At 42.0% G+C, this 25864-nt stretch overlaps 1 protein-coding gene across 1 annotated transcript; it reads left to right on the top strand.

The window, feature by feature from the left end:
- On the top strand, positions 1-25619 carry LOC308309352 (G-protein coupled bile acid receptor 1-like; the record flags this gene model as incomplete). Its single annotated transcript, XM_080754901.1, has 8 exons — positions 1-21; positions 1782-1913; positions 4381-4491; positions 5286-5463; positions 19898-20172; positions 22280-22533; positions 24185-24459; positions 25279-25619. 8 exons carry the CDS (start codon positions 1-3, stop codon positions 25617-25619), a joined length of 1587 nt encoding a protein of 528 aa, XP_080611027.1.
- Between the last annotated feature and the right edge of the window lie 245 nt (positions 25620-25864).

Below are 25864 nucleotides of genomic sequence, written 5' to 3'. Positions count from 1 at the left end.
ATGCAGAGTATTCCCTCGTTGGTAAGAGACAAAGCTATAAACAGTTATAAAGCTTATAGTTTCTCTAAATAGCACAGGTACATGTAATAGCCTATAGGGTAGGCTAATTGATCTAGCCTAGAAGTACCCGGTGATCGCCATTGGGCGTGTTCCACACATCTGCAAAGTGGTGGACACGTAAAGCCGACATCATAGTCGCCTGGGCGGTGGAAGGCTTTACACCGCAGTGTAGTCTTTTTGAGTCATGAAACTACAACGTTACGTCATTCCTCGCGGTGGAGAGCTTTCCACCGCGAGTCCCGACACATCTCTCTGTTTTTACTATCAGACAGACAGGCTCTACACCCCGTTCACTGATTGGTCGATCTAGACCAGTCAGTCACAGTGTACAGGACTCCACCGTGAGTGACTATGATGTCCTGCACTTATTTTCTAGAAAGCTTTCCACCTCAAATTTGCGGTGGATAGCTCTCCACCGTACACTCTGATACGGGCTTTAGGGTGCGTTCGGAAATGCGCACCGGGTGTGTGTTCAGTGGGCGAGGATTTACGAGGAAGAGAGAGAGATGAGGGAGGGAGGGAGGGAGAGAGAGAGAGAGAGAGAGAGAGAGAGAGAGAGAGAGAGAGACGAGGAAGAGTGGGGGAGGGGTAAGGAAGTGGAACTCACTTGAATAATCTGTATTAAAAAGAGCAACCAAGTGATTGTAATACAATTAAGTTGTAGTATAATAAAAGTTCCTACCTTACATTAAGCTGTGCACTTTGGTCCTTTATTTGCTTTGTTGTGTCGTAGCCTACGTGTCGACTACGGCTCAATGTTGTTTTGTCCTTGTGTTAAAATGGTTGTCTGTGTGTCTGCATTTAGTTCCTGTTTCATAGTTTACCCGCCTCTTACTGTACAGTCCATATATGGGCAACACAGCCTTAACCTAGGCAACTGCTTTTAAACATACAGTCACACACAAACACAAACATGTATCCTATACAAAGTTAACAAACATGATTAACAGAACCCTAGTGTAGTGGTCAGGGCATATGCCTTTCATGCAGAAAGTTGTTGGATCGAATCCTGCCTGGGGTTGATGTAAGCATAAAACCATGAAATTTCGTAGACTTGTACGATTTGGGAAACTATTCTTACCCCAAAAGGGGTTGCTATATAATTTTGAGCAGTTTGTAAAACGCTTAAACCAGTTTTTAGCATGGGATTTTTGAGCAATTCGCATGAAACATTCTACACGCAATCTAAGGACCTTCTAACATGCCTATGAAGTGCACATTTTTTTAAATAATATTAATAATAATAAATATAGCTGCAAGCACGATAAAGTGGCCAAAAACAACTCCAATCATGAACACAGCCTGCGATGTTCGTGGGATTTTGCAAGCAAATTCCCACTAGGTCAATTGGAACAGATGCCACCCTTCCCACATTGGCCTGTTATAGCGCCACCAGCGGGTCAACTTTTGCATAACACATTTTTTTGGAACAATTAATGCCTCAAATCATGCATGCAGCGTCCGATTGCATCAGTAATGTCAAAGAGAGCATTGCCAGCGATCTTGACATTTTGTACTTTTATAGCCATTGTATTTTGGCTTGAAGCGAGCCCACAATTGTTTCGAAGTAACAATATTTTCTAGTTGTTATTATTATTATTACCCTTATTACTACTACATTGTCTATTTGTCCGGAAATGTAGGCTATAAAACATTTGCTTAAATTTTTTAAATGAAAACAACATATTTGAAACAATGAAATAAATAATTGGTGTTTCCAGGTGTTATCAAGTAACCCCACTCTGGCGAAAGAAGTGCAGAAATACAAGAACTGGCTGTCAAGGTGGTCCGGTCGTATCCTCTCTGCGGACACTGGCGTCTCTCTGGAGAAAGACGTTGCACAGCCCGAGGAGGTACCGGCCAGTGGTGCTTTGGGATTTGCACACGGCGTCCGGTCGCATCCGGAGCTACGGCCACTATAAGTACATTTACTTAGTGAGGTATAAAGTACTTTACTCAATACTCGTATTTCCAATACTTTTACTTCTACTCCACTCCACATTGGATCCAAATATTGCACTATTACTCCACTACAATTATTTGAACACACCCTCAGGTCCTCAGATGGGGCACTCCTAAAGGTCACTGAGAAATTCCACCTTGTAAACAAGGGAGAACGAGCCTTCTCTGTTCGTGCCCCAAAAATGTGGAACACCCTTCCCAAGAGCATCCGACAAGCGGATTCTATTACATCCTTCAAATCTAACCTTAAAACATATCTGTTTAGAAAGGCATTCCCCCCCCCCCTGCCCCATTAAATTCACACTTTTTAATTGTTGAACTTTGTATACTTTTTGTCGATAGATCTGTTGTTTTTATTATTTTGAACTTTGTATACATTTTGTTGATGAATTTGTTGTTGTTTTTATGTTGCATCCTATGGCCTTTTTACTTTGACTTAGTGTAACTGTTGCTTTTTTTTTTTGTTTCATCCATTTTAAGTGTTTTTGTTTCCCTTGCTTTTTTACTGTGTAGATTTGTTGTGCAGCACTTTGTGACTTTGTCTAGAAAGGTGCTATATAAATACAGTTATTATTATTATTTGCAGATATAAATTATAATATTACAAAACATACATTAAACATTTTAGCCCTATTTTATAGCAAGGCTATTTGAAAATAGCCGATCTACAAGCTCAAGATCTACAAGATCTGCCATTTTCAAACATTTTGTACTTTTACTATTACTTTAGAGGAGGCGTTCAGACCAAAACATGACCCCCACTGAATGTGCATGATTTAGACCTTCCTACCTGGTTAAGTGGATGCTAGGGCCACTTATCCTCCTTCTACAACACTGCCACCCACTGACTACCTCCCTTATTCAAATTATTATTATATTTTTGTCAGAAAGCCTGTCAGCGACGCCTAGTGGCCTGACACGGTAATGGACTGCAGACAGGTGTTTGAGTTGTAATCAGTTACAGACAGGTGCATTTAGTTGGTGATTAGCTACAGACAGCTTTGTTCAATCAGTAGAGTGTCAGAAACAACGACCTCTCTCTGTTTGTGTTATTATTTGATTCCATTGTTTCTACCATTGTGCGTTCATGGAAATAATGTGAGTACCTGATTTATGTTTTCAATGTTGATTTAGCTGTTTGCCTGCCTTTTTATGTTATGTTTTATGACTCTATATGGTTAATTGGCAGCACATGGTTACAGAATTGTTTGGCTAGTAGCTTTTCACTTACTGTTGTTTGTTTGTAGCCCTGTTTGGTGTATTCCTGTTATTTATTTTGATTCAGTGTATTACTTACATGTTTATAATATTTGGACAATGTAGAGTTTACTTTTATACTTTTAGAGTTTTGTTGATTGCTTGAGACATTTACGTATGAGTGTTACATATTGCATCATGCTAGTGTACTGTATATGCATGTTAGCTACTTGGTATAACTATTATTTCATTATTGTTTAATTTCAGACCACACCCATTGTATGTGAATGGAATAAATATTTGGAACAAAGTCCCTTCTCCAGTGAAGCAGTGTTGATTTTGTCGACTAAAATTATAACACATTTTTTGTCGACTGCGTTCTTTTCACTGACGAAAACTAAATAAAAACTAAGTAAAAACTAAGCTGTGATGATGTGAAACTAAGACTAAATATTATTGACAATTTCGTCAACAAAATAAAAACTAGACTAAAATGTTGGGGAGGGACTAGTGGAGAAGAGTCATTTTATGTTTGGTTGCTCTCAGGTGTTAGTAAAAATCAGTCATTACGATGCCATCAACGCCTGCCAAAATACATTTTAGTTGACTAAATAAACTGTAGATTTAGTCGCCATAAAATCGTATGATATTTAGTTGACTAAAATTAGACTGAAACTAAAACTTTTCAGGTGACTAAATTATGACAAAAACTAAATGACATTTTATTCAAAAGACTATAGTCTATGACTAAAACTAAATCAAAATTTGCTGAGAAAAACAACACTGCAGTGAAGTCTGATTATCTGATAGGAATCCCGTTCATATTGTCCGCCTCATCCAGTAAACCTGTTTTTTAAGTAATTGGAGGTGTCCCCTTTGTTACAATTCTTATAGCCCTATTATAGCCATCTGTTATACAATTTGAAAAAATAGCAGAACTACGAGTATTACAACAAGTTAGTTGAGAGAGAGATGAAGCAAGGACCCCCACAACATTTTCAGAGATTCCATATAGTTTTGTTTAACAGCACAATCATCAGTGTATTTTGGATTCATGACGATGTGTGTTTTCAGATATTTAACCACTTGAACCGTCAATACTTAAAAAACTTGACCTTTCACTCTGTACTTAGTCTGCTCTTTTCCCCCTCTACACCAAAGCCGCAGCAGAGGGACACGGCGAACAGGCTGCATCAGTTCAACAAACGCTGCAAGGAGCTGGCCCCAGTGCTGTCTCTCTGCAGAATCGACAAGACGAACTTCATGGTGCAGGTACACCTTCCAAAATGCGATGCCCCAGTTGCTTTAAAGTTAAATAAAGCTCCAAAAAGCCCAGAACAAACTGATTGGTTGGTATTCCTTCTCGGACCCACCTCACTGGTATCACTACATAAACGTGGGGTGGCTGACTGTAGCTGACAGCATCCTGCAATGGGCCTGGTGTACAATATACACTACACCTCAAAGATACCCAATTTTCCATGACAAAGTACTTCCAAAACATCAAGGATGTCCACGATCACAACACCAGAGGCAGCCCCACTAGTCATGTTCAACCCAGATTTAAGACTTACAAAAAGGCTCTAATTGTTCTCTAGCTATGATAACACCAACATGTGGAACACCCTACCGCAGGGTGTTCTTATTTGGTCTGAAAGGTCAACTTCAGACGGCTGCAACTCGAGACTTGTAAATAGACTAAAGGCCTGTCCATACTTTGACGAACTTTTCAGTCAAAAGGTCCGGTTCGACTAAAAAATGACATCACTCACGACTTCTGATAAGCATTAGACCGAAATTTGCACATCGGAAAGTCCATTTCACCGAACATTTCGGAGATACTATGGACAGGCACCCTTCTGTCCCCCCCCCCCCCCCCCCCCCCCCTTCCTATTTTCTGCTTTTGTAATTCATGTTATCCTATGCAAAGTACTCTGTTCGATCCGTCTGTTGGTCTAAATGGTTAAATTATCCTTCTACAACACTGCCACCCAGGTGTGGAATTCATTATACTATACTTGCACGGTTCTCCATTTTTTTCTAATAAAATATTCAATCAATCAAAGGAATCCAAAACCTTCGACTACCTCCAAGGACCCCTGCAGTTGATACATGTATATGACGCCAGCGGCGCCCAAGAGCAGTGCCTCATCCCGGTCCACGCGTCCGGAGACGGCCACTGTCTGATGCACGCCGTGTCCCGGGCCCTGGTGGGCACAGAGCTGTTGTGGCACCGCCCTCATGGCAAACCTCAAGCAACACCTCACGGACAACCTGGAACGATACCTTACATACATACAGCACATTGTTGCCGGGGCCAGCCGACTGGTGTCAGTGTCACATTTCCACCACAGCACGACAGCCAGCCACACATGCCCTTTGTCAGAAACAGGTTTGTTCCCCCCTTTGTTTAATTAATTTTTGGTTTTGTGTGAAACGCAAAATCCAATACAGACTCCGAAATTGCCCTGAAAGCCACGTGATCATGGAGTGCTTGAATTCACATCCTTTGCAGCGCCGATGGCACCTCGTCCAATTGAAGTGCTGCGAGCCTAGCTCCGCCTTCTGTCTAATTTTCCGAGTGCTCCCGCTGCTTTTTCCCCCTCTAGTTGCTTTTTAGCAGCCCCTCCTCTTTTGGTTTATAGTCCTTTAAAGAGAAGAACCACCGAAGAAGAAGAAAAGTTGTTTGAGTGAAGCAGAAGAAGGAGCCTTTTAAAACATATTATAAGCTGCTTTAGGCTATTTATTGGCTATACATTGACTGGGCTATTTCTTTATTTACTTTTCCGTGAGCGGGGTTTACAGTTGTCCTGCATTCATCATCATTTGGGATTTGCGATAGGAATGCACAAAAATACCCCTAGCTGCAAATTTTCACGCTTTCTGCCGGAAGTGAACACCTTTTTCACATATTTCTCCCACTAGAAGCAGAGTGACAAAGTCCATGGAACGTAGTGGGAGCGCTCTAGCTCAGACTACCAGACACCCCAGGCTAGTGTATCAAATGTGGAGCTTTGGTCTGCCTCGCTCTCCCTCCTCGACCGCGTCCACGGGTGTGTCGCATTAACGACTAAGTGTGTTTTGTGTGGTGTTTTATAGAGGGTATGCGCATGACATCACTCTTGGTGGAAGTTATGTGGGAACGCCTACTGAGTGGCAAAAAACGAATTTCTGCCATTGACAGCCCATACATCCAAACAGAAAAGTCGTATCTGATTGTATTAAACAAAGTTAAACTCACCAACATTGCAGCTGTACTGAAAGCTTGAATTATCCTCTTTCTATATGCAAAGTTTTTGTTTCATAAAAAGCCACCATAGGCATGTTATGAGCTACTTTCTGTCAAGACATTCTGTGCAGGTTTTTATTTTTCCAAGTGTCAGAGTTTGGAAGCACTCGTTTTCTACAACACAACATCCTGCTGCCTCCTGCATTGTGCATTGTGTGTGTGTAACGAATCGATACACTTTAACAACGATATACGCATCACGATACATGGTTGACGATACGATACAAGGACGATATTGGTTCATTCATGGCGCTACGATAAAATTCGATTCAATGATTTAAAATCGATATAGTAACTATTTAACAAAGAAATTAAATCTGTGTAACGTGTCAGTAGTGCATGTTTTTAAGGGAAAAATAAATAAGTGTGATTCTCTAGCATGGACATTACATTTCAACACAAACCCGCAAATTGACATGAACACAGAGATTACACACATTTATCGATAGACCAAGAGCAGCTATAATGGAATAGAAAAGTAATTACCCCTCTTTTTCAGTTTCCTTCTTAAAATGGATAAATACAAGGCACAAATATATACGTAGTTTCCATACAATTATTTGCACTGCAAAACGATTCGATAACGATTATCTGCATTGTAGAACGATAACGATACGATACAAAGCCAAAACGGTACGAAATATGCTTTTGCATTACGATATAGTAGATCATTGCAAATTAAAATCGATTTTTCGATTCAGTTGCTATATCGTTACACCCCTATAAAATATGGGCCACTGCAGTAACTGGGTCATTACGCACTAGGAAATGAGGGGAGTGGTGTCATTGTCCTCGTAGAAGTCACTGCTTATGACATTTTATTGGTCTTGCTCGTATTTCCTCCAAACAGGATATAGAGTGCATTAAGTCTTAAACCACTAGAGGTTGTAACTCGTTGCTATGCCGACGCTTTTAATTAGCCCAAACTGCCCGAGAGAGAGCAGGTGTGTGTGTGTGTGTGTGTGTGTGTGTGTGTGTGTGTGTGTGTGTGTGTGTGTGTGTGTGTGTGTGTGTGTGTGTGTGTGTGTGTGTGTGTGTGTGTGTGTGTGTGTGTGTGTGTGTGTGTGTGTGTGTGTGTGTGTGTGTGTGTGTGGGGTGCGCGTGTGTGTGGTGCGCGCAAGTAAGCATGTGAGTAAATGTGTGGTGCACACATCTGTGTGTGTCATGTATTTAACAGAATTGAAGCTTATCACATGAAAAGGTTACATCGGTTAGCATTTTCAGATTTGTTGTTTTCTCTTCTGATCGCTCATCAGTTTCCAGCAATGCAACCGGCATTGTTTTTTTTTATCTGTTTCTTTTTAAATCAATTTCTTATGCCCACTCTCCCAATATTGTTGTTATGCCAAAATTATTCCTCTCCACACATTTTGTTTTTGTTGCCACTGCAGTTTTTCCTACTGCACTTGAGGACGTAGCACCTATCCTACCCCTCCCATTCGACCTTATCCGATGACAGGCGCCAAACCAGCCCGTAGGAATAGGCCAGCAACAAAAATACAAAATAATTGTTTTGAATTGTCTAAATTCTACCTTCACATCTCAAAATGTTTCATAAATTTTAGGCCTGACTCAGGCCTCTTTGTTTGTGCTCAGAGAAGGAAATGGGCTCTCATACATTCCTCTCCAGTGTCTTTGGTACGGTAGCAGGAAAAACAAATGAAGTGTCCTGTGCAACAAGTGCTTCCTCTTTGGACCTGGAAATTCAAGTCATGTATTGTGTTCTGTGTCAATGTTTATATTCTAGTGATTAGCCTACAGTGTGTCTTGTTTGCAGTTTCCATTCGTGTTTTCTTACATAGGGTGACCAGACTAATATCTCTAAAACACTAATATGTTCTGATTTTCAACATTACGAAATTGTCCTGAACAAGGACAACAAGGGTTCATATTTTAGATTGCAATTAGAGAAAAGAAAATATGAGGATTAAAATGTTTTCATTTACTGCTTTCTATCGTTTTAGCGATTTGAATTACTTTGATTTCAATGGTTGGGGCATGCGTGCAAGTGGCTAAATATGTATTTTTAGACACAATAAGCCCAGTCTCAAGATGCACCACAATCTTTTATGGTCAGATGTGACTTACGGGGGCTGGTAGTGTTACTGTAAAGAAATCGCCGGCTTATCGTGTCTAAAAATACATATTTAGCTCCTTGGCTGCCAAACCTCAACCTCCACCCCTCATTTCTCACATGGCCCTCTTCTAGTGCCACCATGAAGCCGATTCTTGCAAGACACATTTTTGGACACTGCGGTTAAGAAACTATTTAGCTTGTAAGGGTACAAAGGTTTGCAACACAACCAAACAAAGGGATGCTGAGCATTGGAGGAGCAAATAAGGGACACAACATAGTTTTAAATAGCAAAAAGGTGCAACGTGCTTTTACTCTTCTTTTGTAATCAAGTATTTATAATATTTACAAAATTATCACTGCTAACCAAGTGGAACGTAACAGCTGCTCCTACAGATTTTGCCCTAAAATCACGCAAAGCGGTACACTGTATCTCTAAAGTCATGTCATCAACTGTCCCATTTCCCATATTCCCTCCTTATTGGCTACCATTGCCTGTTTTCAGTCATTGCATAAACGTTTAGTCGCAATCATTGCCTGGGGGCTTTAACTATTGAAAAATACAAGCTTACAGCTGCGAGCTTGTAGATCTGCTATTTTTGAAAAGTCGTGAACATTTTGTGAAAATCTTTGAATAATGTATTTTTTTAAGCGAACATTTGTAACTCAAATTTTGCTTCTGCGGGGTCCCTGGAACTAAATATTTTGAGATGGGGGTCCGTGGCCAAATACATATCATTTTGGGGGTCCTTCACGTGAAGAAGTTTGAGCACCACCGACATAGAAACATGGGTTTTTCAAAAAACCTTAGAAGGAATTGAAACATTCAAAGACTTGCACAAATGTTCACGGTTTTTCAAAAATAGCAGATCTACAAGCTCGCATCGAGGCACTCTGTGCCGCGCTGTGAGCTTGTATATATCTGCTATTTTTCAATAGTCAAAGCACAACATAATGCATAATAATGCGTTCCCAGTCTAAATGAAGAACATTCATGGGGGGCCCGCAGTGAATCCTTGTACCCAGGGCCCTGAATTTAGTATGCCACCCCTGCTCACCTGCGTACATACAACAGCCAATATACTTCTCTCTTCACCTCCGTACCAGCTGGCATAGAGCTTAACCACTGTGACCAGCACCTGCGACCTGCGTAATGTCCGCCGCCAGCCATTTGGTCTGGATGTTTTCCTCATGTGTCACTGGATAGTGTTTGGACACAAAGGTCAGCACCTGGACAAAAGCAGATGAATCGGCATTATATGCACCCCTCTGCAGAGAACAGGGGCGTCAATTGGGTATGGCAGGGGTATGCAGCTGCCATACCCTGGATCCAGGGGGGGAAATAAAAGTTACTTATCCATGAATGTCTCTTTGTCTATCTGTGCTGGTTATTATGTTGTTAAATTACAGTAAAATAACTACAAATGCAACATTTTACAAAATGGTCACTTTAACAAGATTATATTCTCCACACTTGTATTCTCCCCATCTTGACAGAATGGTATATTCCCAGGTTCCCCAGGTCAGCTGCACAGGTGCAATGCATTATTGTTAATGGACTAGTTTGCAAATCCCGCCCCATTCTGCCCTGTTACTATGATGGGACATTTTCCCTGGGCAGATTGTTTTTATAGTGGCAGTGAATGGGATTTTTTTATGTTTTCATAGCCTCATTACAGCTATATAAAGTACCAAAGGAAAAACATCTAGGTGATATTAATAAAAAGGGAAGACAAAGGTACAGTAGTTACATTGCAAAACAGGGGGTTTCCCCGAAAATATATGTTTTAATTTGTTTAATCACAGTGGGACAGAATCACTATTGCAGATTCTTTTATAGTGGAAGTGGATGGGATTTTTTTTTGTTCATAGCCTCATTACAGCTATATAAAGTACCAAAAAAAACACATCTACGTGATATTAATAAAAAGGGAAGAAAAGGGTACAGTAATTACATAGCAAAACAGTAGTTTCCCCCCGAAAATATATGTTTTAATTAGTTTAATCCTCTGGATCAGAGAGAGAATAGTTCTTAGAAATAGAAAGCGCATTGCATCTTGGGTAGGAAGAGGAGAACTATAATACATAATAGGCTGGCTTTTCGTAATTCTGCCCATTTAAAATATATGTACCCAATCGTAACTAGTTAGACCATTGATAAGGTCCATGTGAACTAGTTTGTTGAAGCTTATTCATTATGATGAGCGTGATCGCTATCACCTACCGCGGCCGTACCGGGCGATTGCCGTGTCGCTCAATGCGGACAGTTTTTGAAAGGCTGAAGCAACATTCTCCACTGCACAAACTCCACCCCCGATAGCAAAAAGTGAATGTTTTTTCTGGTTGGCCAGTCAGGGAGTCTCAGGGACCAATCAGAAGGCTGACAAATGGTCTATTGTGGCACAATACTAACATGCCAAGTTAGCTGCACTTGAACAACCGAAAAAATAAAAATGAAATAAAATGTACTTCTTAAACATAAATAGCGTGCCTGTTGCTAAGGTATGGCAACATGACTTGTGTTCGCGCGCGTGCAAGACACCAGTCATGTTGCCATACCTTACCTTTTCTGAACTGACGCCACTGGCAGAGAAACCTCCGTGGAGCCAAAGCCTCCTCCTATCAAATAGCAGCTTGTATTCAACGGGGGCTGCCGTGGTGACAGAAAATCCATTATGCACAGACTGATGTGTTTGTTGTAACGCCATGATAAACCCAGATGTACAGTAACCGCATCATCTGTGATGGGAAGTGTCCACTTTCATACACTAAATCTGTTAGTTTAACTGACTATATAACTAAAATAGTTTTCCCAGTGAGCTTACTGGGGAAAAATGTGTGCTCCACTTCCTCCACACCTTTGTTGTTTTTGACAGCACATTTTGATTTAGTTTTAGTCATAGTCTTTTGAATCAAATGTCTTTTGGTTTTAGTCATAATTTAGTCACCCGAACAGTTTTAGTTTTAGTCAAATTTGAGTCGACTAAATATCATAAGATGTATTTTAGCAGGACTTGATGGCATCGTAATGACTGATTTTACACTTGGTTGCGTGCTGAAAATAGCCGATCTAAAAGCTCACAACGCGTCGCAGATCGTCTACTGTATTTTCAGCGCGCAACACCTGAGAGCAACCAAACATAAAATTACTGTCTTCTCCACTAGTCCCCCCCCTCCCTAACGTTTTAGTCTAGTTTTTATTTTGCTGACGAAATTGTCAATATATTTAGTCTTAGTTTTAGTCATCATAGTTTAGTTTTTATTTAGTTTTTATTTAGTTTTCGCCAGTGAAAAAAAGTCGACAAACATTTCGTCATAGTTTTAGTCGACAAAATCAACTCTGCTCCACACCGCTAATTCAACAATGCACCAAGTAATCAACCTGCAGTGATTCAGGTGTGTCGAGGGCAAGCTGCCACTAAAAAAAACTACTGGCCAATCACAATGCGTCTTTTCCGGGACTTTTCCATTCAAACCTGCCTCTGATTTGCCTACCGACCTTGTTGTCTGTTACGCACACAGAAGAATTCCAAGCCTGTCAATCAAAAATGCCCACCAAGGCGAGACGGGTACCAGAGAGCCGGAAGAGGTGTCTACCTTTTTATGTCTGTGGCAGCATAGACATATAAAGGTAGACGCCTCTTTCGGCTAGGGGGCGTATGCATTAAGCAACTAAGGGAATCTTCATCGCTTCCGTGTTCATTGCTTCCGCGTGCGTCACACATACGGAAGTCGGTAAGCCAACCAGAGGCAGGTGGGGGCTGGTCTTTACGTATGCAGCCTGTAAGAACTGCTGAGCAGCGCAACATCGGAACTGGCTCTGTTGAATTGAATTGTGGTCCTTGGATAAGTCACGGAAAAGACACGCTGTGATTGGCCAGTAGTCACTTTGACTGACAGCATTCCCTTAGTTTTTCTAGGAAATTCGGACTAGAACTTTTGCACATCGCTCCAATTAACTGCAGAGGAGAACGAGGCATCTAGCTCTTTATATCTGTGTGTGGCAGTCAGAATGAAAGGGCTGAGGAGCAGGAAGTGATGCCCACCTTTCACGGGGGGCTCATGAGACACAGGAAACTTGTGGATGCAGGCCGCTTTCAAATAACATGCTAAGGCCCTATAAGGGCATATTTCCAAAGACATAACCTGCACTCACGCTCCCTTTTAGTTCTAGTTGATAAGGCCATGCAGAAGGGAGCCAAAAAAGTAGATAAATTAAATGTTATACATTAACGTATTAATAAAATGGTATGAATACGTAACATAAACAGATGACCATTGCGAAATACAAAGTACCCTTCCCACCGCATAGTGAGCAACGCGTTTCCTGCCCTGCACATTGTCAGACAAAGGAGCTGGGGGTGGCAGTGTTATGTTTACTCCAGTCCCATTATCTCCGCAGGACCTCGTCCATCTCCTGCAAGCCCTGAGCTGCGTCCAAAGGGAGTTTCTTCAGTGTCTGGCAACGCCACTGGCCTCCATCTAAAGCTATTTTATATTTTTAAGACATGAGCTATGTTTGACTAGCCTCGCAACAGCCAGACTCTCCCAGGGGAGAGTCTGGGAGTTGTCCATAGACAACGCATTACGCGATGACGTAGTTACTTACTTTGACTGACAGGTCCAGTCAGTAACTACCAGCGCATCAAAACATCGTCGGCAGAACAGCAAATACGTCTTTTCCAGGCAGAAATTCCAAAGATGCAAACTGTTGTTCGTTTTTAAGTTATGAGATGCCGTTGATTTCAGATAAAACTTCGCTTAATGCAGCTTTTATTTGCGATTTGTGAACTCGCGTCGGACATGGGGTCCGCCATGTTTGTTTATAAAATGCGAGAGCTGTAGCAGCCGCTCGACCAATCAGGAGCGGTGTGAGGCGGGTCGCTCCAAATGCAGCCATTTGATTGGAAATTACAAAGTAAGTTCTCATAAGGAGACTCTATGAGAGGACCACCAGACCGAGAAAGGAAGCACATTGGTGATGACGTAGCTCGGGATGGCCTGCGAGGCTACTGTTTGACAGCCGTTAAGGATTGCATGTTTGGAGCAGACCAAGCCGATATTGCGGGCCACAAAGATTTCCTAGAGTTTGTTGTGACCTACTTGGTAGGCTTCATTTAACATGCTCGGGAAAATTCAAAGAAAGATCTAATTATGTGAATCTTGGGATCCACAGTCATGGGAATAGCCTTGGGAACCCAGGCTTTTATTTGATCATGGGAACAGTGGCTCCAATGTGAATACTGGAGCCACAGCCACACTGTGAGCCACAGCCACAGCCACATCAGTCATCCATGATATCCATGTGGAGGTACTGTCAGTGTGGTGCTCTTTGGTCCAGTGCAGTGCTATACTAACCCTAGAGCAGGGGTTCCCAAAGTTTTTTTGTCTCAGGGCACCCCATAAATATTTTTTTAATCCGAGGCACCCCTACATTATAATTTTCACTCCCAGCACCTTATATTTATAGCATATCGTCGTCGTCGGGTGGAAACCTTGTATGTCCAAAACCGTTCGTTTTGTATTTATCATGTATAAAATGTACTAAACTAGTGAAAACAGCAGATCTACAAGCACGCAGCGCCTCGCATCGCGAGGCGTTGTGTGCTTGTAGATCGGCTGTTTTCACTAGTAGTTTTGTGCGACAGAGGTTTCTGCCTGACAGTGACGATATTTTAGTGATTATGTTGCGAGGAAAACGTTGAGATAATAGCCATTTTGACTGAAAATAACGTATTTCAAGTTTAAAATGATACTAATTTTTTTTTGTGTCCAAATAAATTCCAAATATTATGATCTCACGGCACCCCAGGGTGCCCCGTCACCCACTTTGAAAACCCCTGCCCTAGAAGATACCCATCTGCAGTACTTATATTTGACTGAGACTCTGTAGTCTACATTATTTTCCTCACAGTTTTTGACAATATCGTGTCTTCCAGAGGGCCTGATCCAACTATAATTTGTTTGATTGGGACCGTCACAGTTTACTATGAGAAACGTCACAGCTTGTCCACGTCCGTCCGTCCGTCCGTCCGTCCGTCCGTCCGTCCGTCCGTCCGTCCGTCCGTCCGTCCGTGTAGACGTGTACACATTTTTACAGCCTATATGGGTTTGCAGCTCTGACATCATGCTCTGATGACACTGTGATGTCAGGGGAACCACTTTACCAGAATGGGTTTGCTGCTCTGACATCACACTCTGGCTTCACTGTGATGTCACACTTAACAGAATCCCTTTTATGCCCATATATGGAGTTCCCTGATGTCATCAATATTAATGATGCCCTGTTAGAGAGATCCCTGTGATGCCAGGAGGAACAAATCCCTTTTATGCCTATATATGGAGATATGGAGATCCCTATGATGCCAGGGGAACAAATAACTTTTGTGCTCAAATATGGAGATCCCTGATGTCCACATCAGTGTGGCCCTGAGGCGTCTTACTAGTATTTAGTCTTAGTAGAAAAGGCTCCTGCAAACCGTCTTCAAATCTTCTTAATGTGAAAGGTACGTTTTGGCCCTGTAATCTTCTTCAGGTTATTAGAGACAAATGATTTTACAGATTCTTTGCATTTAGAGAAGGAGTTTTTTGCACTGTAGATGTGAAAAAGGCTTGCTTTTCATTGCATATTTAGGCTCAAACAAACCATTAAAAGTATTTACAAATAGAGTTTGAGCCAGATGGTTTGATGCGGCCAGTATGGGCCTGAAGGCTCAACAAAACACTTGTCAAGCGTGACTGGAGTGAGTTAAGAGGCCTTAGGGGGATTATGTATGTATGTACTGTATGCACAACAAAATACAGGGTGTTCATTTATCTCAGAGCTGATCTAGAAGGGTTTTTAAATGTGACTGAGCATTTTGTTACAGTTTACAGTTTAGGCATTTAAGCAGACGCTTTTAATCCAAATATGGGAACAGCACTGAATTCTAAACGTGATTCTCTTTCACTTCATGTAATCTTTGCACTTCATGTCTTTTTTATGAATTTTATATGGTGTCAAGCAGTGTTCATTTTGTCGACTAAGACTAAGACTAAAAGACGAGAAGACTACAAGATTTTGATATTTTGTCGACTGGACTAGACTAAAACAATTTCAGAAGACTGAGACTAAAAGACTAAAATGTTTTGATATTTAGTCGAATAAGCCATTTTCAACATGAATGAATTAGGAATGTTGTATAAGCGGTCCATCGTACTCAATGTGAAATGGAGGTGAGGGGAGGCGCTCATGTTCAAAAGTTTGGGATACTGATGGAATGCCCTTGATAAGAATATGTTCCATTTTGACAGAGCACTGGACGTGCCCTGTGCTCCATGTATAGAGATGTTTTCCAAGCTGTGAAAGCGAGTCTAACCTGGAGAAAGAGGTGACACACCAACTGATTAGATAACAATATGGGTCATGCGTTAATAAGAATATGGGTCACGCATTGTTGGGCCGTGGAGCCGTCTGTTTCCAAACAGTCGTGATGTCATCAGGAACATACAAACAGTCGATCCCCAGTCACAGGGCCCCACCCTGTCTCCCAGGCACGTGCACACATAGACATCAAAGGGGGCTTGAGCCCCTGCCCTTTTATCCATCTGTAAAAAAGTGCCCTCTCCAGACCATGAATGCAGTTTTTACTATGGTGAAATAACTGCAAATGCCCTCTTTCCATGCCATACCTGAAGGCGGCATTCAAGAGAATTGCCTTGTCCAAACTCTGCTGAACTTGAATGCAGCATCTTCATGTAATCATCATCATGCTGAAAGAATTGCCCTCTCTGTGTAGATATCCATGCCATATATGCCACATATCCAGTATTGACTTAATAATGCTTAGTTCAGTAACAAGTATCGAAAATAGCCGACCTCCTGTGAGCTTGGAGGTCTGCTATTTTCAATGTTTTCACCAAAAGGCCCTTTTAGAAATGTCACCCCCTGCCTCTCTAACATTCTCTGCACGTCCCTGCTGTCTCCCCTCTGACCAACAAGTCTGTGCAGGCAGCGAGACATCTTCACTTCCTTCAGTTCTAGGGCGTACTTCCCCTTTAAGAGTTTCCACCTAACAGTATAGAGGAAGACCCCAGCACTCTGCTCTCTCTCTCTCTCTCTCTCTCTCTCTCTCTCTCTCTCTCTCTCTGTATGTCTCTCCCTCAGGGAGTCAGTCTACAGGAGCTCCTGTGCAGCACTGCTCCACAAAGGGATTATGCTCTCTATAGCTGTGAGGAAGAAAGGGGTCTTGAGGAGGAATGATGAGGACCCGTGGTTGTGTCTGTGACTCTGGATATTTCATACCAAGTTTGTCTGCGAGTTGCCTTCAGTCCATCGACAGGTGAATGCACCGCTTATCCCAGAAGAGGTAAGTGTCAGTTCTGTTTCCATTGCATTCATAGAAGTTCTAAAAAGTGGATTCTGGAATGAGGAAAACTAGAAAACTAGAAACAATGTATAGACTTTTCTGAAATACATTACCTCTGGCTCTGATTTAATAATGTATAGAATGCAATGAAACTATTCAGATATTTCATTCATTCTCAGTCTTATCCAATAATAATAATACAACTTTATTTGTATAGCACCTTTCATGAATGCAGCTCAAAGTGCTTTACAGAGCAGGAAAATTAAGTGCTTAACAGAAAAAAATACACATAATTACAATAAAGCAGAGAAAAATAAAAACATAAAACATTGGAGAACATTTAAAACATTTTAAGAACTGTGCGGACTTCAATAGCAGCACAGGAATTAAAAGATTCAGCTAAAGCCAAGAGTAAAGAAATAAGTCTATGAGCTGTGCTTTAAAGCTATCCACAGAGGCTGCCTGTCTTAGGTGTAGTGGGAGTTTATTCCAAGCTATCTACATTCTTATTATCAGTCACATTCCAGGAAAGCAGTGCAAAAACTGTGCAACAATACACCCATGATAAACAGCATTTTGAAATTGGTTTATTGATACTGTCCATATTTGTTTATTTCTGACCATATCTAATCATCCTCACCTGTTTTGATCTCACCTTCAACAATTCCTGCAAATGCAGCATTAGCATTGGAAACTCAAGTAAACTGACTCCAAAATATAATGGGCACAAAGAGGCGTGTAACCCCAGACTCATCTATTATTGATTGACTGTGGCCTCGCCGCTGTTACAGCCCATCCTGAGCCCTGTGCTGTTACGGCCCAACCATCCTCACTGCTTTTAAAACCAATCATCCTCACTGAGTGACAGCTCACCCTGATTAAGAAAGACCTGTCTATTGTACTGCCGTTCATTGTGGCGGTGGGGAACATTTACAATGATTGTATGCTTAACAGGCACGTGTCGTGCACACATAGACATCAAAGGGGGCTTGAGCCCCTGCCCTTTTATCCGTCTGTAAAAGGTGCCCTCTCCAGACCGTGAATGCAGTTTTTACTATGGCGAAAGAAATGCAAAATGCCCTCTTTCCATGCCATATCTAACGGCAGCATTCAACAGAATTGCCTTGTCCAAACTGCCCTGAACTTGAATGCAGCGTCTTATGTTTGAAAATTGTCATCTCTGTGCAGAAATCCATGCTGTACACTACATCTCCAGTATTCACTTGATTATGCTTAGTTTAGTGTGCTATCAAATACCGAAAATAGCCAACTTGGAGATTGAGCTTGGAGGTCTGTTATTTTCAATATTTTCACCAAAAGGCCCTTTTAGAAATGTCAGCCCCTGCCTCTCTAACATTCTCTGCACGTCCCTGATGCTTAATCACTATAATAAGCAGACAAGCGTTAATAATTCATGAATGAACACAAAGTTAATGTTAGAGAGGATGAGAGAGAGAAGGGAAGACAGAAATGGATCACAGGGCTGGAGGTGTGCCACACAAAGGCTGGGTTCTTCTCAAGTGATCGTAACGGAATATCCCCTGTCAGAAATGATTGATTGATTTAATATTTTATTAGACAGAAATGTATAACAAAGTATTCAAAACAAAAACAACAAAATAGTACAGCACAAGTACAGTAGAAACACCCTGCCTAAAAGGAACAGCTCAGAAAAGCCCTTGCGGTATATTGTTTCTGTTGGAGGTCCTTGGTATTCAATTCATCAACATATAAAGTTAGCATCAAAATTACATTCAATATCATCACAAGTATGAAAAACACTATATGTACAGAGTAGGGGGGGGGGGGGGGGGTTTCAGTTGATGGTCTAGTACACCACGATCAATCCACCCGTAACCTTGAAATGGAAGTGAATCCACCGCATGTCTCTATCCTAAACAGAAACCCCACATTTTGGTAACAGCGTGTAGCCTTTCTCTGAGAAATGAGGGCTATACTCATATTAGTAAAAGATAACTAAAGAGCATTTGGAATATATAAGAAAAAACGATAGCTTTATCCACAGGGAGATTGGCAGTTACATTCTCAGTGGTTTAATTTTTGAATGTAATGTTGGCAAGAGATGCTGTGATCAAATGTGAAAATGCACCTTTAAAAATGGACACTGCAGTACATCATTGTCTCCAGGTTTTCAACCGAGCTGTTTAGATGCTGTGGATTCCTATTTGGCTTCATTTGGACACCGGTGGACTGTGGATATGCCACTGCTATTGCAATCAGTGTGTATTTAAGAACCACTGGATTATGGTCCCAGAAAAAGAAAATCTTATGGGGGCCCAATGGCCCATGGATCGCTCGGGTGGTGCAGTGGTAAAGTACCTGTCCACCTTCATGGAGTATAGGGGTTTGAATCCATCGTGGTACATCATAGGCAAGAGACATGTAAAAGAAAAATCACACAACAGGTTTTTTCTTTCTTTTGCTGTGCGAAACCAATGTGCAACGAAGTATGAAATTGGGCTTAAGTGGTAAATCAATTTGTTGGTACAGTATATATTTTAAGAATATAATATGTACCAGTATATATTTTCTATTTACTGCCCTATACCTCCCTTGCTGTGCTTGACGCGTTATTATGATTCACACCACAGCTCCAGGAAAACCCCGCCCATGAAAGCTTTTGATTGGCTGAACCGGAGCTAGGGAGTGCTTCTTTTGTACCGTGCGGAGGTGGCGGGTGGGAGGAGTCGGACCACCTAAACTATGCCTAACTCTAACCCTAACCCTAACCTTAACCTCAGTAAAACTCTGCCTAACTCTAACCCTAACCCTAACCTTAACCTCAGTAAAACTATGCCTAACCCTAACCCTAACCTTAACCTCAGTAAAACTATGCCTAAACCTAACCTGCCGACGCTGGTGAAACGAAACGAGCGGCTCTGCCTGGAGCTGTGGTGTGAATCATAATAACGCGTCATGCACAACTCTTACCTGACATCCATACAGTGTGGCTCCTCATTGATGGGAGTGGAGAAGAGGACGGCAGGCTCCGAGGCGGAAGGAAGAAGACCAAGGTGGTCTTCGGTTCTACGATGGACTGCAACGACTCCCAGTCTCTCCTCTCCGAGGAGGAGCTCATCTACATCATCACGGTGCCCCTGTCCACCTCCATCATCCTGGCCAACCTGGTCATCATCCTGGGCATCGCGTGGAACCGCCAGCTCCACAACACGCCCAACTACTTCTTCCTCAGCCTGCTGGTGGCCGACCTGTGCACGGGGGTGCGTGTGTGTGGTGGGAATTCAGATCGATCGATAGTCAATGCAGGGTTTCCCACGGTCATGAAATTCCTGGAAATATTTTTAAATTAGAACAATATTTTTCCAGTACGGGAAAGGTTTGGGAATTGATCAAGGGTCCTGGAAGGTCCTGGAAAAAAATAGATATGCATTGTCTTTGGTTATTGATTTTGTTAATACCTCTGAAATGACAAATTCAGCATTGGCCAAATTGTCAAATATATGGAGGCAGAAATTGTGAAAATAGCCGATCTACATGTTGCGAGGCGTTGTGAGCATGTAGATCTGCTATTTTCACAATAGAAACGTGTTATACAAAATTCCTCAACTCTTAGTGCTCGTCAGGGTCCGGGTCCCCAGTTAAAATATGATTATTTGGGGGGTCACAGTCTGAAAAGGTTGAGAACCACTGGCATACACTATCTGTCTTTGGGCATTGTGCATAGGAGTAAGCGACTTGTTATTGAGCTGAATTATTGTTATAGATTCCTGGAAATTGGGTTAAATATTCTGGAAAAGTTTTGGAAATTAATTGGTAAAAATGTGTGGGAACCCTGTCAATGGGAAAATGAGGAGACAAGGCAATGTATTAGGAGGTGGTGGTGTTTATGACAGTGTTATTTTTGACAGCAATGTCATAATGTCATAAGATTTTAGGCGACTAAATCTACAGTTGATTTCGTCGACTAAATTGTATTTTGGCAGGCCTTGATGGCATCATAATGAGTGACTGATTTTACACTTGGTTGCGTGCTGAAAATAGCCGATCTACAAGCTCACAACGCGTCACAGCGCGGAGAGCATGCAACCAAACATAAAATGACTCTCTTCCCCACCAGTCCCTCCCCAACATTTTAGTCTAGTTTTTATTTTGTTGACGAAATTGTCAATATATTTAGTCTTAGTTTTAGTCATCACAGCTTAGTTCTTATTTAGTTTTTATTTTGTTTTCGTCAGTGAAAAAAACGCAGTAGACAAAAAAACATTTTAGTCGACAAAATCGACACAGGTTTATGCTTTATGTAACATGATATCATGGACAGAAGTACAGTTTAACACTCTGGTCTTTGGTAAAGTAATTCTGCCAAGAAGAATGGTCAAACACTAGAATTATACTGTGTGGCTCCAAGGCCTCTGGGACGAGCTGTAAGATAAGATAGGCTTTACCAAAACAATAGCTACTCAGTCCTAGTGAGACATCTAGACCAGGGGTTTTCAAAGTGGGTGACGGTGCACCCTGGGGTGCCGTGACGGCAGTCCAGGGGTGCCGCAAGATAATTTGATAATATCTGGAATTCATTTGGACACAATATTTAGTATCATTTAAACTTGAAGTCCAAAAGTTATTTTCAGTCAGTTCTAATCAAAATGGCTATTATCTCAACGTTTTCCTTGCAACATAATCGCAAAAATATGGCATAAATATAAGGTTTTGGGAGTGAAAACTATGAATATAATGTAGGGGAAAATAATATTTATAGGGGTGTCCTGAGCCAAAAAGGTTTGGGAACCCCTGATCTAGGCTCTTACAAGCTATCCCGTATCAATGATGTATCATAAGAACTAGATATTAATATAATCAATGAACACATGATCTACTCTACACTAGGGCATTCACGAATAGTGATTTTTAGTATTCGAATTATTCGACCTCAAATTATTCTAATAGTCGAATATTCGACAGGACTGGCCAAACTGTCAAATATTAAGTAAGCAACAGGCGAACATTGTGAAAATAGCCGATCTACATGCTCAGCATGTAGATCTGCTATTTTCACAATATTTATCTGCAGAACCGAGTCACATTAAATGTAATACCTACAATTCCAAGTGCTTGTCAGGGTGGGGGTCCCCACTCCCAGTTCAAATATGTTTATTTCGGGGGTCACGGCCTAAAAAGGTTTGAGAACCATTGACAACTCATTCTTATGACTTCCTATCTAGACAAGCTTTATAAATTATATATTTTCTAAAGAGAGAGAAAAAAAAGGTTCGACTTTGGTGAAATAGTGACTTTGATATTCGAATATTTGGTGAATGCCCTACTCTACACACATAATCAATCATGATAATATATAATCTACCACAGGTGGCGCTCCCGTTCATCCCCTGGATGGGGCTCAACCGTCACCTCAGCTTCAGCTCCTGCATGATGGTGCACATCTTCCCCAACTTCCTCTTCCTGGCGTTCCTCTTCAACCTGGTGATGGTCCACTACGAGCGCTACATGTGCATCGTCAGCCCGCTGCACTACAGCAGCCTGTGGCTGCACCGCAGCTTCCCGCTGGCGCTGCTGGCGGTCTGGGCGCCGCCGCTGCTCTACGCGTCCCTGCCGGCGTTCGGGTGTGTAGTAGATTATATATTATCAATGATTTGATTATGTGTGACGTTATTAGAGTAGAGGGGTGGGCAACTTTGATGATGGAGAGGGCCACTACATTTTCACACGACTCACTCCAGAGGGCCACAATGCATACACATAGCAAAAATAGCCTTTTTGAGCTTGTAGATCTACTATTTTTGAATTGGAATCCCGAAAAGTAACTTTTTTTTCCTTCTGTTTTAAAATTCCAAATACATTTATATGTTCTTATGTTAACTTTATGAACTTAAATACAAATACATTGGACATAAAAAATACAATAACATTTTAATACTAGTCATTTAGCTACTAATATAGACTGAAGTAATTAAAGCTGGTCATTTTTTCCATGTTTGGAATTATAACAGCTGAAATCAATAATATATCAGTATTCCAATATTAACCTGTGGGCCGCATTAAGTGAAGGTGGGGGCCGCATGTGGCCCCCGGGCCGCCAGTTGCCCATGTAAGTAGATCATGTGTTCATTGATTATATTAATATCTAGGTCTTTATGATGATGCTAATGATAGGAGCAGGGCAGGAATTTCAGGGAGGCCATGAAGGCCATGGCCATCGTTGCCCCTCAGTTTGGCCTTGTGCCCCTCAAACCAATGGCATGACCTGAGGCCACAGTGACCTTAATGCCCCAGCTGACTGTACCACTTTCTCCTCTGTCTCTGTCTTGCCAACATGTAGACACCAGTGTCTTTTGCAGAGTCCCCATTTTTAAACCAATCCGGTATCTTTGATTGGTGCAGGGCTGAGCATGGATCAGATTGTAAATACCAATTTATTAATTTCACAGAAGAAAGACACAACACCAAAGGCCAAGTGGCATTGCCTCTAACATGACGAAATTCCTTGCCTGGTTAGGAGTCGAAAGGCCTTCAGTGGGCCTCAGTAACAATTGTTTTGGTAAAGCCTATCTTGTTATGGTAAAGCTCGTCCCAGAGGCCTTGAAACCACACTCTGGTGTCTCACAATGCCTGCAGAACTACTTTACCACTGACCAGAGTGTTAAACTGTACGTCTGTCCATGATATCATGTTACGCAAAGCATTAACCACCACCACCTAATACAGGGGTGGGCAACTTTGATGATGGCGAGGGCCACTTTATTTCCACCTTCACTCCAGAGGGCCGCATTGCATATCTCATACAAAATAAGCAAAAATAGCAGATCTACAAGCTCAAAACGCATTGCGCTGCAATGCGTTTTGAGCTTGTAGATCGGCTATTTTAGCTTCTTTTGGATTGGAATCCTGAATTATTTGTTGTTCTTTTTTAATTGGAATCCTGAAATGTAACATTTTGATTTACTTTCAAACACATTTAGTTATATAGGCTACTCATGTTAAATGTATGAACTTAAATACAAATACATTGGACATAAAAAAATACATTTTAATACTACTACCGGATAGTCATTAAGCTACTAATATAGACTACCGGAATGAAAGCAGGTCATGTTTGGAATTGTAACAGCTGAAATCAATAATACATCAATCAGTATTCCGGTATTAACCTGCATTAAGCGAAGGTGGGGGCCGCATGTGGCCGCCAGTTGCCCATGTATGACCTAATACCTCATTTTCTCATTGATTATTGATTGATCTGAATTTCACCAACAGGTGGAACAACTGGCTGGGGACGGAGTGGAACGGCTGCTGCGCGGGCGGCGGCGGGAGGGCCGAGTGGCCGCCGGCGGCGGCCAACAACTGCTCGGCGAACGGCAGCACCTGCTGCTCGTACCGCCGGGTCTTCCCCAACGCGTTCATCTACCTGGAGGTGTACGGCATCCTGCTGCCCGCCATCGTCTCCATCCTGGGCATGACGGGCCGCGTGCTGTTCATCACCCGCGGGCAGATGAGGGACATCTGCCGGCTGCACCGTGCCGTGGAGCGGGGTAGGCCTGTGACCAGTGTTGTTTTTGACAGCAAATTTTGATTTAGTTTTAGTCATAGTCTTTTGAATAAAATCTCATTTAGTTTTAGTCATAATTTAGTCTCCTGAAAAGTTTTAGTTTTAGTCTAAATTTAGTCGATTAAATATCATGAGATTTTGGTTGACTAAATCTACAGTTGATTTAGTCAACTAAAGGGTATTTTGGCAGGCCTTGATGGCATCGTAATGACTGATTTTACACTTGGTTGCGTGCTGAAAATAGCCGATCTACAAGCTCACAACGCGTCGCAGCGCGACACGTTGTGAGCTTGTAGATCTGCTATTTTCAGCAAGCAACACCTGAGAGCAACCAAACATAAAATGACTCTCTTCTCCACTAGTCTAGTTTTTATTTTGTTGACGAAATTGTCAATATATTTATTCTTAGTTTTAGTCATCACAGCTTAGTTTTTATTTAGTTTTTATTTAGTTTTCATCAGTGAAAAAAACGCAGTCGACACACATTTTTCGTCATAGTTTTAGTCGACGAAATCAACACTGCCTGTGACGATTCACTTACCTCCCGATTTGATTCGATTTCGATTCACATAGGGTGACGATTCGATTATATCACGATTATTGCGCTTTCCTGCGATTTTTGCGATTCGAATCACGATTATTGCGATTTTTCCCCAAAAATTACAGCTTTTTTTATATTGAAACATTTTAAAACAATTCTAAACAATATAAAACATTAAAAGTTGAATCGTATACTTCAAATCAATGCAGCCAAATAAAGTCAGTCACGATAATATAGTAAATCGATTTTTTTTTTGCACAGGCCTGGAGCGGGGCAGCGGACAGACGTCAGACCAGGAGCACCGGCTCAACCTGCGCTACACGCGCTGCGTCGTGGCCGTGTCGCTGACGTTCCTCGCCTGCTGGGTGCCCTACATCATCTACATGCACGTGTGCGTGGTGTTCCTGCTCAGCGAGTCCCGGTGGAGCCACACCACGCACATCGTGCTGTCGTGCACGGGCATCGGGAGCATGGCCGTGGTGCCGCTGGTGCTCGGCCTGGCCAACAGGAAGTACACGGAGCCCGCGTGCAAACTCGTCCAGAAGCTGCGGGACCGCTGGAGACGGAGGGTCCTGCAGGGAACGGAGGAAGTTGCACTCTAAGTTAAAGAAAGATGACACATTTTGGTGACACTCTGGGTACGGTCCATAGACTGTAAAAACAATATGGACGGTGCGAAGCCATTGGTTTCTATGCGGCGAAAATGACGCTTTTTTTGTCCCTTGTATGGGTGTCGCCATCATTGTTTGAATGGTACCCCAGGAATCATAAGGAATGCTATTGGCTGCCAACGGTCACGTGCAACCGCAGGGATACATGGGAGAATGTGGTCGGAGCCTCCCGAACA

This window comes from Nannobrachium achirus (genome assembly GCF_963921795.1).
Source record: "Nannobrachium achirus genome assembly, chromosome: 24".
Classification (NCBI taxonomy): Eukaryota; Metazoa; Chordata; class Actinopteri; order Myctophiformes; family Myctophidae; genus Nannobrachium; species Nannobrachium achirus.
The sequence above is the reverse complement of the archived record's forward strand: the minus strand, read 5'-3'. Positions and strand labels throughout refer to the sequence as shown.